The sequence below is a fragment of the Colius striatus genome, chromosome 7 (genome assembly GCF_028858725.1).
Source record: "Colius striatus isolate bColStr4 chromosome 7, bColStr4.1.hap1, whole genome shotgun sequence".
Classification (NCBI taxonomy): domain Eukaryota; kingdom Metazoa; phylum Chordata; class Aves; order Coliiformes; family Coliidae; genus Colius; species Colius striatus.
Genome location: NC_084765.1, coordinates 13,949,528 through 13,962,530, shown reverse-complemented (window position 1 = coordinate 13,962,530; position 13,003 = coordinate 13,949,528). Strand labels below are relative to the sequence as shown.

General features: G+C 35.8%; 1 protein-coding gene across 7 annotated transcripts in view; it reads left to right on the top strand.

Moving 5' to 3' along the window:
- The window catches only part of PIK3C2A (phosphatidylinositol-4-phosphate 3-kinase catalytic subunit type 2 alpha), a 63,503-nt gene that overhangs the window by 19,663 nt on the left and 30,837 nt on the right, over nt 1-13,003 (top strand). For 6 of the 7 annotated variants that reach the window (XR_009819100.1, XM_062000347.1, XM_062000348.1 and 3 more), the window contains exons 2-4: nt 4,231-5,405; nt 11,047-11,153; nt 12,443-12,600. Coding sequence is in view for 6 of the 7 variants with exons in the window: in XM_062000347.1 (XP_061856331.1) it covers nt 4,317-5,405; nt 11,047-11,153; nt 12,443-12,600 (1,354 nt within the window). In the remaining variant the exon portion in view is untranslated. The remainder of the gene's footprint in view (nt 1-4,230; nt 5,406-11,046; nt 11,154-12,442; nt 12,601-13,003) is intronic. The other variant, XM_062000350.1, reaches the window with a different exon arrangement.

The following is a 13,003-nucleotide window of genomic DNA, read 5'->3' as shown; positions in this document are numbered from 1 at the left end:
CAGTCCTTAACAACCAGACAAGTAAAGTAATCAAGGTGTCCATGATGGTCTGAGTACAGTGATTAGAGTAACTGGACCCACCCCATCAAGTTGTTGATAATGATCTCTACCACTCAGGTAGAGAAACCTTTTCTGGGACATTCTTTAAGAGAATGACATGCCTGTCCTGAGTTCATTCTTATATTTCAATCAGTACCATTTTAATATTAGTTCTAACTACAAAGTACCTGTCCCTAGTATATATTATTTTAATCTATCTCCCTTTATATTTTTTTTTATCTGGTTACAACATACTCAAAGTAATAGAACAATACACAGGTACTTTAGACTCTAAACGTGTGTATTCAAAATTGCCACCGAGGAAATGTTGCTCTTGGGGAAACTGCTAGACTGGATTCAGGGAAGGAGGTCTGCAGACTCATGTCTGGTCCCATCCGGTCAAATACGTAAAGACAATGTTGATCAAAGTTAACTAAGTCTCAGTGCAAGAGACAGATCACCTTTCATCAGTGGCTGAGATTTTTAGACCTGCTTTTAAATGGAACAGACAGTATTGGTGAGTTAACTGCTAGGGCAATGTAAACGTGGTGACTTTGTTTACATTATGAATATGTCCATTTAATTTCACATTTAGGGGAGAAATAAGTGGTCTATCACTTTAAAACTTTTGTTATCAGTTCAGTACTGTCAGAATCCCTTCAGTCTCTTCCAGTTTTCCTTTTTTTTTTTTTTTTTTTAAAAAACATGACGCATTTGACCCATTCTTTAAGTCTTTGGAAAGAATTGTGCTCTTGAAGGTGAAAAGCTTGTCAGTTGAAAACTAATGATTACTGTTACTTAAAATAATGTACAGCAGTTAAGAACAATCATGACTCCTTAAGGATTACTTCTAGGTCTTCCAGTGGTTTCCAGTTGCAAACTTCTTGAGAATTCCTGCAGTGTGGCCAATAAGCTTTGAGTATCTGGTGTTCTGGTTTCTGGGCTTTGAACTGAAAGATAGTCTTCGAAGTGTTTGAGAAGAGTTTCCCTGCTGATAGATGGTCCAAATGGAATTTGCCTTTCTCTTTGTAAATGGTGGAGAAGTGTAAATTCTGCAATGACTACAAAGTCAGAAGTTCAAAGTGAAGCTAAACTTATGGGAAAATGTTAACTGTAGTTAGCATGTAAATGAAGGTCTGCCTTTAATGTTGCTTATGCCTAGGGAGCTTTTCTTCTGGTGTTTTGTCATGTGAATTTCCTGCTAAAAATAACACATAGGATAAAGTTTTGTGAAAACTATTGCCATTTTATCATACTTTTTTTTTTTTTTTAACAGCAAACTGTTTGAAAACTGCAGTCTGCTTGTCAAATTTGTCAGGAAATTATACACTAAGTTTGATTTAGAAATTTAGATATGACAAATACAGTGATCAAATCAAGTGTGCATATGCTGATGAGACTGTCTTGCGCAAATAAAATTCAACTTTTCAGATAATCCCTAATAATAATGTTCTTCTATCCTGAATCCTAGAAGTCACCGAATTTGTCAGTGCAAGTATGCGATCAGATAAAGAGAAAAATGTAGTACTATAGTGTGACATTGTAAAATAAGCAATTAATAAGCTATTTGAGTTCTCTAGATGTTGTGGATGAATCTGCTTCTGTATCTGTGCACCCTATTTTTGGGTGCTAAGGAACGTATGTTTATCTGCAGTCGTGACTTTGTGGAATAGTGACTTCTTGTGAGTGGGAGACTGCTTTGCTGAGTATGGAGATCAAAGCTGTCAATTTGGGCAGAAAAATAAGGCTTCCTGCTTTTTAAGGAGCTAGAGGAATTGTTCTATGTAGTTACTTTCAAGACCATGTGATCTTGGTATCTTTTCTGTAAGAAAAAATGCTTGCTGCTTTAATTATCAAGAAGCACCAAAATATATTGATAATCTTCTTCAAAGTTGTAGCCCAAACAGTTCTGAATAGTCTCAGAAAGTATAATCCTATTTTATTGTTTTTAATAAAATTCATGAAAAATATCCTGCCACTATTTAGAATCCTGGGCAACAGGAGGACTGTGAAAATGGCACTTAGCTCATGCTGCTCCTGCTTGGAAAAGACAAGTCAGAAGTCAGGATGTTGCATCTGAAAACTTGACAAGCCAATCTTAACCATTTAAAATAAAGACATTAAAGATAGCATGGATATCTAGGCAGTCTGAGCAGTTGGTGTAAAGTATATTAGACTTCCCATTAGGATGTTACCTGTGACCAGTAGGACTAGATCATCTACAAAATATTCAATACATCTTTAGAAGGGTTAGAGTGGCCATCCTGCTAGCAGGAGGATAGTAAGTAACTGAATGTCACTGAAGGCTGCAGCTGTGTTGTAAATGGGACTAGAGACCTTTACTGTCTATAAAAGAACCCATCAAAAATGTTTTGGAGTTCTTTTTAATTTGATCTCTATTGGGTTCAGCATTCAGCTATATAATAGACTGTAGACAGGATAGGACTTCTTTCTAAAACAAAACTCGTGTCTTTAATGAGTGTCAAACTCTGCAGCTTAATATATTATATGGAAAAGGATCTGATGTCTGCTTTTTTCTGTAGACTTCATCTGTGTTGAGTAGAATTATCTCATGGAATGAATACACACTAGCCTCCAAAGCTCCTCCTTAAGACTTTATTCCCCAGGACTTTAATTGTGTGGTTTTCAGGGTTTTACACCTTGGTTAGTCTGTCACTGTTTTAGTCTTTCTGAAGACACTCTCTTTCATTTAAATCTTAGTACTTGTAGTATCAGTTCTGCTTAAATCTTACTTTGTGAAGGTTTAGCCTGAATTTGTTTTCAGACTTACCTGAAATATATAGAACCTCTTGTAAAGATGTCTCTCCTTTACAATGTAAGCTACTGAAATGAAGTAGATAAAATAAAAGCTTGACCAGAGTTTTAAAGAATCTAAAGAATCTGTTAAAAATGTGTTAAGAATCTGTCTGCCTATGTGGCAGGTCCACAGATGTACAGTCATTGTGTTTAATGCACATATCTCTGGTCTGATTCAAGGAGGGAAAATAACCCCAGCAACATTCTAATGAGTGTGAATAGCAAGGGAACATAAAGACAGACTTCTGAGTTATCTACATTATTTGCTGCAGAGAGTTCTTTTAATCTGTAGATTGTTGCTTGATTTACACCCACAATAATTTACATTTGAAGGCCTCATCTGGTTCAGTGAAACTGTGTTTTAATGAGGATTGCTGTTTATATGACACTCCTAGCAGAAACTCATTATTCATGATTTTTATCTTGCTACTTGATATGCACACTAGCTGTTGCTGGAAGACAGCTTATGGCCTGGACTCACCTCTCAACTGCCTGTGTGGAAAAGCTATATAATAAAGTAGAAGGAATATTGACTAATAACATAGTTTTTGTGGTAATCTCCTGTACTATTATTTTAATAAAGAAGTGTAGATATTGTGGTGTATGTGGAAAGTTGTGTAATAGTACTGAGCATAATATTGGAATTGGAGAAATGTAAGATGTCACTTTGTTGTTGGCTATAAGCAAAAGTGACCTTTCAGAGCTTCTTCACATACTTAGTAGTGAATGCCACTTCCTTTAAGGGCTGTTAAAACTATTACTTAATGAGCAGCTGTACTATAATGGCTTAGTTTGCTTGTTTCAGAAGTAGCATTTCACAAGCGTCACTTCTCTTAAGAGGATAAAGTACAGTGATATTGCCCATAATCCTGATTCTAGGAAGGGAGATCCTTCGGCATCATTATGACTGTCATAATCATGGTACAGCAGCTTGATAGGTCTATTGTTTTTGTAACATATTGAAGTAAACTGTAAATCCTCTTGCGAATAACTTAATCAATGCTAGATATTTGTATATCTTTAGAACGATTTCTGAGATGGAACCTGGCTAAGTGTGCAGAGTTGCTCAAACCTGAAACCAGTTAGGTAACCTGAAAGTAGCTTTTCTGTATCTTAGGTTTAGTGGTACAAAAAGAAAACAAGTACTTATTCTACCTACTGGTAAGTAAGAAAAATAAATAGACCACATAATTGAAATGCTGTGAATTTGTGTGGCTTCTCATTTTATGTCTGGAAAAAAAAATTAGTCTCTAAATTTTTTTGTCCTGGGTTTCTGAAGGTCATGTGCAACCTTGTCAGTTGGTGGTCTAGGACTTAGTGGTTTTCCCCATAGGATTTCTTTTATGTGTTTCTAATGTTGTATTTTCTTTTCAGATCTGTTAAATCTATCGTGAAGCCGAGAGTAGGCAACCAGTACAAGTGAAGTGTTGCTGCTTTAAATAGACATCTGCTCTTGCGGTATGGCACAGATATCCAGTAGCAATGGATTTAAACAGCGCTCATCACCTTCTTTGGCAGCTGCAAGACCAAAAGATGTGGACAAAGAGGAGGCATTGCAGATGGAAGCTGAGGCATTAGCTAAGATGCAGAAAGAAAGGAGTGTAGCTGGTAATAAACAAACTTTTCATTCTCTAAGCAGCACCAGACAAAAAGCACAGACTCACAACAAACAGGACCATGACCTTATGGTGTTTCCAGAGTCCGATGCAAAGAGCATGGAGGATAAACTAAGTACCATTGACATAGAGAAGCTTACTCATGCTGAACTAGAAAAACTGCTGCTGGATGACAATTTTGAATCTAGTAAAGTACCTACGTTATCAGTAAGTCCTATTTTGAGCCCATCCATGTCTTCACAATTTTATCTTGGGCCTGCAGTTCAGAGAAGACAGTGGATGCCTGGGATACCGGCACCTGTGACTTGCACTTTACCTCCTGTTTACCCCTCAGCTTCTTACACAAAACAGACTGGTGTATTTCAGAATGGATTCCATCCAAGTATGTCCTCCTATCACTCTAGAGAACCTATTTATCTTGGTCTTCCAAGACAGTCGCAGTATGTTTCATACCCGTTGGCAGCTACAACACCTTTCCATCCCCAAGGAGGCCTACCTATATATCCTCCAGTACTTACACCAGAAATGGCAAAAGTATTTGACAAAATTGCAAGCACCTCAGAATTTCTGAAAAATGGCAAGTCAAGCACAGATTTAGAAATGACTGCTATAAAGTCTGCAGTTTCTAAACTACCAGCCTCAGAAAGCTGCAGGGATGTTAGTAAATTTGATTGGTTAGATTTGGATCCCCTAAGTAAACCAAAAGTGGATGGTGTGGAGACTTCAAATAAGCCAGAAAATGGTGGAGAAAGGGTTTCAAGTATGACTGCTGAAGATCCATGGGATGCTGTGCTGTTAGAAGAAAAGCTGTTAGTAACTTGTCATCTGGAAAGAAAAATCAATGGGAAATCTTCTGGAGCAACAGTGACAAGAAGCCAGTCCTTAAACATGCGAACAGCTCAACTTGCAAAGTTACAGGGCCAAACATCACAGGTATGTAAATCAGTATTTTAAAATTGCAGTATAATAGTAAAGATTAATCCCAATATTTAAAGACAATTCAAGGTCTCCATTTGTTTTTTAAATATTATTTAGCTTGAGCAGTGTCCAAATAATGTGGTGTTACTGGTGTATGCATGTATTAGTGAATCCAGAAAATTTTAATTTTACTGCTGAATTAAATTTCAAAATAACTGTGACCTTATGTAATCTTTCTGCTTTTATGGAGAAAATTGCTGTTTTTCAACACACTACAAGAAGAAATAGAAATAATTTTTAGAACAATTACGTATTTAAGTAATATTGAGAAATATTTAAATTAACAAGGAATTCGTATGATACTACAAATTAAAAGGAAACCAAGTTAGACACTAAAAGCTTTATCTTGAGCAACCTTTATCTCAGATTTTGAAAAAAATAATCCTTTTGCTGTATATTTTGATTTGTCAAGGTTTTTTCTTGTTTTGTTTTTTAAAAAGTTAGAATATAAAGATGACATCGTCAAAACTCTTCTGTTCTCCCCATATCATTTGCAGTCTTTCACAGGATCACTGTCATTCTGTTTCATAGTTAGAAAGCTTTACTTCTGTGCAGGACTGCTAGAGAGATCCTAACCAAACCTTTTGGTTACACTGTCCTAGAAGGTAGGATGCCTATTGAGTCAGAAACCCTGTTCTTCTGTTCTGGAAGAGGGAAAAACATCTTTGTCTGATGTTGCTTTCATCAGGAAGCGCAGAAGGGCGATTTTCTGCTTTAGGATGAGAATTGCTTTCATCAAAATTTCAAGGCAAAAATAATTAACAGATGCTTTAGTTATGACACTTGTCTTTTTGGACATTGAGTACACCACAATGTTTCGTTTGTGTCAAAACTAAACTGTACAGCAGATGATCAATACTGTAACAGTTTCATCTGGTTGATTATGCCTCCGTAAGTGCATTTTACCTTTTTTCCAAATCCAATAAATGACAGTAGATTATTTAACTTTTCGTATCTTTTAAATTTCCTTCTATGATAATTCCATCATGAACCAAGAAACTACGTTTTAAAATATTAGTCACCTCACTAGAAAGTGAATATGAATACTTCTGTATTTTTTTTGGTAGAGAGAGTACAAAGACTGAAGGAAAAGTCCTCAGTGGAAAAATCTACACCCTGGCAAGGGTATTAATGTCAGGAAAAACTGTATTTGTAGAAACTGGTTATAGATGAGGGAGTGAAAGATTTGTGACACTTGAATCACAGCTGTTTGAATCTTAGGTATTGTCTTTTTAGATGTTTTTAATAGCCTAGGGACATGCCATAAAAACCAACTGTTATCAGTCAAGGATATTTAACAAATTACTCATTAACTCTTCCCTTCCTTGACTGGGGGAGGTTTTTCTCAGAAAAAAATAGACTTTGGTTTAAAGGGCTGTCTAAATTTCCATTGAATTGAAATTTTTGGCCCCTTGTTTGAAGGATTTCCTGTTTTTTTTCTGGGCTAGTTGTCAGTATCCTGGCACAACTTTAATAGAAAGCCAGTGGAAAAGGAACAAAAAAACCCTGAACCCCAAAAAAATCCTTTTCTTCTGTTTTTAAGAGATCTTAACATTGTGTGTGTGTTTAACTTAATTTTATTTTCTCTACTCACTGTTGAGCCTCTGCTATGTGAACTGAGTTATTTTCTAGTATTTGGAGACACGTGTCAATTTGGGTTCTACAGCAATTTGCTGCTTCAATTTGTCATTTTATCTGGAGATATGTTTGTGAGTTCACCAGTGATGTCTGGTTGGTTGTATTTTAGCTGTTGACTGGAATAGCTAGACTCTATTGGAATGGTGCTTCTGAAGTGGGGTCTGTAGAAAGTCATTTCTAACTGTTGCTGAATGAAGTGTGGTTTCATGAATTCCGAGGTCTTCCTGAGAATGCAGAATTTTAAGAGTCTTTCCTGTTCTTCAGATCTAATCTCATGGTATTCACAGACCACCTATGAACAGTTCATAAAGCACTCAAGTTCTGCCTTCACATGTGGTCTTTTCCTCCTGCTACTTGTGATGTAAAGAATGTTCCAGACCCTCACTGTCCTCATCAGTGACCTGATTTTCAGCAGAAACGCATTCATAACTAGTGCTTAGTAGACATTCTTCTTAACAGGATGGAACAGCAAGTGTTTAAGATCAGGAACTGTTTTAATGTCTACCTCAACACATTGAAAGAGACAGTGACTTTGTCAGGTTTCATTGCAAGCTTTTTCCTATTACTTTTTTTTTTAAGATGGCTTACAAGAACTGTAGTTCTCTATGTGAGAGTACAGTGCGGTATGTTGTCTTATACAGTGGCATGAATAATCTTTTATTACAGATAGGGGCATCCTGCTTGATACATCTCTATTGCATTTTCTTTGTTCCTGATAGCACGTATTAATCCTGTAGTCAATAAAAATACCTGATTTTCCTAAGCCACTATTTTTCAAACAAGTTTTTAGTTTATAGCAGATTCCTGCAGTGAATGGCCAATTGAAGGTTTGATATTTACTTTCCTCTTGAACTTCTTCAGTCTGTGGTTAATGAGTTTTGGCATAATACTGCAGTTCTAGTCTGTATCACAAAGCTTAGTTGATGATAGAGGACTGTAAATTATCAGGAGGGTTGTTTCTGCTACTTGTGCTAAGTTATTAAAGAAGATAATATATAGATCAAAAAATGACTCTCAAATGGTTATCCTTTCAACGTGAGTGGCTTTTGATTTCTTTTTTCCCCGTTATGTGCTACTGGTTTTTTTTCCAGTTGAAATAATTTTTCATCTGGTATTGTGGGAAGCTGAGTTATGTAGCCTCTATTTTTGGCAGTTTTCTTTTATTTTTTTCCCATGTGCCTCCAGGTAGATGCTTCCTTCCAAGTACATTCTGAAGTATTGTATCCTATCTAGTTTGGATCATTTTTTCTCCCCCAGCTATCTCAGTCTTACTACCCTTTTAAATAAACTTAATAAAAATTTCTAGTTCACAGAATATTTTGGTTCTGTCATACTGTATTTAATCCTTTAATAGATTGCTTCAGGTTTTGCTTCATATTTGATGAAGTATCCGTATATTTGGTATTCCCTTTTAAATACTTCAGTCATTCTCCTTTCTGAAAGCACAGACCTTTTTGTCTTTGTCATCATTTTTGTCTTATTTTAAGAGGTTGTCTTCTCTATCTTTCCAAGAGCTGAAAAGTCTTGTGTGTTTATATGCTCATGGGATTTAATTTAACTTGACTTTCTCCTATGGGGTTTGTTTGTTACTGTTCAGAGTAATTGTATTTGCAGACCTCTATTTTTGCAAACTGTGCTGATAAGAACTGTTTACCTAGTTTGACCTGGAGTCTTTTCTTACAGTTTATTTCCTGTTTGATTGATAGCTTTTGCACCTCTTAGATATGCTCATCTGGAAGTTAAAGTAATTCAAATCCTACTTGTTGCTCTAAACCCTGATCATCTGAGGTTGATTTTAAGTAGATTTCTTAGTTTATCAAATCTTGTCATCCTGAAATTGTTTTCCAAAAAGTGGTCAAAAATTAATATTGAAATTCAACTAAAAAGGTAAGGAGGTATATAGTTTTCCATCAGGAGGTAATCGCCAGCAATACATCTTTGTGGTAACATTAGATTTCTCTCCTGAGCCAAATGTGACCCAGAGGTCTACTATGGATGACCAAATTTTTTTTTTTTCTTTGCTCATTACATTAGAACTTGCATGTGGCCTTAAACTTCTTTCAATTTAACAGCAGCATCACCTGTACATTTTTATGTAAAAAATTCAGTGTCATGTAGTGGCGTTAAGTGGAAATGTTGCATCACTAGTATGACTTTAAGTAATCCCGTTGTGTAGTGTTTACATGCTCTGGTTGAAGTTGCAAAGTACTTACATGTAATATTAGTTAACTTTTTTATAAAGAGTTCCTAATTAGAGGAAAATTTAACATTTGTATAGCTGACTTCTTGATTTGAAATGGTTGTGTGTTGAGTGCTGCACAGCAGTTAGTTGAATCTTTATCGAAGGTATTTACCTTTCACTTGGTACATTAATTTCCTGTTTCCTTGGATGATTTTTTTGCTTAGTTATTGTGCAATTGCATAAAGAGTATATGTACCAGATACAATTGCAGGTCTTGTGCAATTGCCCAGAAATATTTTTTGTGACAGAACTTGTCTGAGGTGTCAGAACCAAGAACCTTCTTAAATTTAAGATATTATACATGCCTCTGACCCTCACTGCGAGTTTTGTGACTTTACAGCTTTCTGCTCTAATCACTTCCTGTGGTACAGCTGATGCCCAGTTGTGTATAATTTACCCTTTGGACCTGATCAATGTTCATGAAATCGGTGTTTTAGCTGAAATAATGAGGTTTAAATGCAGCTCAAGTGGCGATTACGGGTTATGTAAATTATCCCTTCTAAGTTTATATTCTACTGCTTAAGTTCAGTGATGGGGAAAAAAGTGCTAAAAGGAAAAGACCTTACAGTCCCTAGCTCTGTGTTACATACCTCTTTTCTGAGACAGTCTAATTTGACTATATTTTCTGATATGCTCTAATGAATTAGATGAAATGAGACCTTGTCAGCTAAAAATGAATAACCTACATACTGGTCAAGTAGTTAGTCACAATTTCAAATACCAATAACTTGTGATGACTTTCGGAACAGCTATAGTGCAATGCGCTGTTTGTTCTGGACTCCCAAGTGGTGTAAAGGTTTCTGTAAGCATTGTAAAAGCTCTGGATGTAAAATGTAACTGGTCAGAAGGCTTTAATCCTCTGTGTTGCAATGACCCTGGGTAGGACAAACTCTTCAAGATCAGCTTAATCTTGGGAGTATATGACTGGAGTTTCATGAGTGCTTTGGGCTAGTAGTGGCTGTTAAGCTGCAGATGAGAGTTCCAGCTCAACCTCACTGGTGGCTCCAGCTGCTCTCTGCTTTTTTGCTTATGCTAACATTTGTGTGGCTCTATTCCAAATTGGATCGGAAACAGATATGGAATAAAAACTACTGCAGCGTTTTTGTTTGGATTTTTTTTACTGTATTATTATTTCTTTTAAAGTTTACTGGATTTTGGTTTTTAAAACTTTGGTTGTCTTAGCAATTATTTTTTAGATTGGATACTTCAAAGATTGTGGTGTTTGTGTTCTTGGGAGTTGTTGGGTGCATACCACATGAGGGATTAAAACAGCAGTACTTTGATATCATTATATTAGTCCTGAGTTTAGGATTCTGAATCCTATTTCCTTCCCGTGTACAATTTATCTCTTCCTGCTTTGTAGGAAGAGGTAATCATGGGCAGAATTTATGTGTAATGATTCTTTCTGGGACTATACTGAAGGCTGTCTTCCTCCTCTAATTGAGCAAAACCTAACCAAATTCTAATGCAACAAGTCTCTTCTGAGAGCGCAGGAACTGTTGTGCTTACAACTTAATCTTAGCTGATAATGATATTGTCAAATAAATTATCTTTTCTGAAGGAGTCACTGGTCCAGTGAATCTCTACTTTTTTATTCAGTAATTACATTTTTCTTATTAAAGAAGTAGGCATAAAACTAATAGACTCCTGAAAACCTCCACATGGCTCTGCTGACTACAGAAATTGCAGCTATTTAAATACTGTATTATCTTTAAGTTGCAGAAAGACAATGGGACCACTGGCGTGCTGACAGAAAACGTTCTTCTCCAAGAAATTGAAGGGCAGAATCAAGAACTGTCAGCTTTTTCTCAAGCAGTTACAAAGTAAGAAATCACTGAACACAAATTTAGCTGTCAGAAGAAAAAAAATACTAAGTAACTCACTTCCGGTTAGGTTGACAGAACCAGTCCTACATTGTTTTGCTTGGTGAGGTGGATTTCAGTACATGTCCTTTTCCCTTATCTTATTTTTTTCTGGTTTTTTTGTATTGTTTTTTCAAGAATGTAACAGAATTGTTGGTACTAGTACACAGGTTTTTTGATTATTTATATACAACTTTTTTATCCTCAAACTATTTTTCTGGATTTCTGGATTTTTTCACTTTCCTCCTAGAGAAGACAAATTGGGAATCTTGCCTTTTACCTCTCAAGATCGAAATCCAAGAAATAACAGGGAAAACAGAGATCTTTTAATCTGAAGGAGAACAGCCACTTTTTAAAATGGAAACGTTTGCAAAATTAATAGTGAACTCCATAAACCATATACCTGTGAAACTTACTGATAAACATTATATCAAAGCTTGCATAAAATAAGGCTGTTGCAACATTTTCTAGTTAAATCCAATTGTTGCCCTTTCAAGACCCAGTGTTTAAAATGCTGATTGAGTTTTGGCTGGACTACTCCTGCTAGAGGGATTGCTTTGTTGGGGTTTTTTTCAGGAATTAAGATGATAAAATAGATGACCATTGTAGATGAGTTCTGTTTTCAAGCAGAAGGTTGAAGTAAAATTATTATATCCATGTTAAGTACCAGAAAATAAACAGCAGATATCAAAGTACTGTTTAGTCACTACTTGATGAATGTTTAAACTGTTTATGTCCTAATAAAAACATTTCCTTAATTTCCTTTTAGGCCTTTTTCTCAACTTCCACAACTTGGAATAACTACCTTCTCCGTAGTATCTAGGTTCAGATTAGACTTCCAAAAATTGAAGCATGTAAAGAGTTTTGTGATCTTCTGTACATAAAATAAATCACTCCTTTTTTAAACTAATTTTTAGTAAATGCTGTGGATTGGCTTTTCAAAAATTATTTTAGAGCTTAGCTTACACAGAAGCTGGATATGTCCTGTAAGCATTGACCTATTAAATATTTTAAGCTACGTGGAAAACCTGCCTAATTATAAGCTAGAATTTTTTCCAGTCTAATTGCTACTTGTATAATTATTGTGGGCAGTGTTCTGTTGAGAGTAGAAAAATTAAATGGTGTTTTGTACATACAATTTAGGTAAAGAGCAAAAAGTAGCCTTTACTGTTCTGGCTTGTGGTTATTACCATGTTATTTTGCTTTAGTCTTATCCACTGCAAAGTTTCATAAACCTTCTCTACTTTCAGATTGAGGTCCAAGTTTCCTTATGATAATCAGCAAACAAATCCAGGCTTTGTGCTGAGTCCGGTCATGCTGCAGAGAAATATAAGTGGAGAGAGTGCCAGTATCAAGATTTCTATAGAAATTGAAGAATTCCAGCAACCAGTAACATTTACGTGTGATGGTATGTTTCTGCTTTTTAAACTGGAGTTTGCTTGGGAGACTATACACTCAGTCTAGGCCAATGGCCTTCAGTTAATCCCTGTGTCTCATGTGGATTGCTTGCGAGGAATGTGGAAAAGGTAACTGAAGAAAGAATCCAATTCTGGGTCAGTGCCTCTATCAGAAAAAAATCAGAAGCTGACAAAGTGAATCTTTTTTTTTTTTTTTAAAGAGAAGCCAGACAAACCAGAAACACTGTCCACAGCTGGGAATGATAAAACAGTTTTTCAAGAGTTTGACCTACTTTGTGGTAATTGAGGGGCTGACTACACCATGACTGAGATTCTTAACATCTCATTTTTTTATTTTAACCTGTTTAAATAAACTTTTGCATACCGTCTAGAAATTCAAACAAATTACTTTTG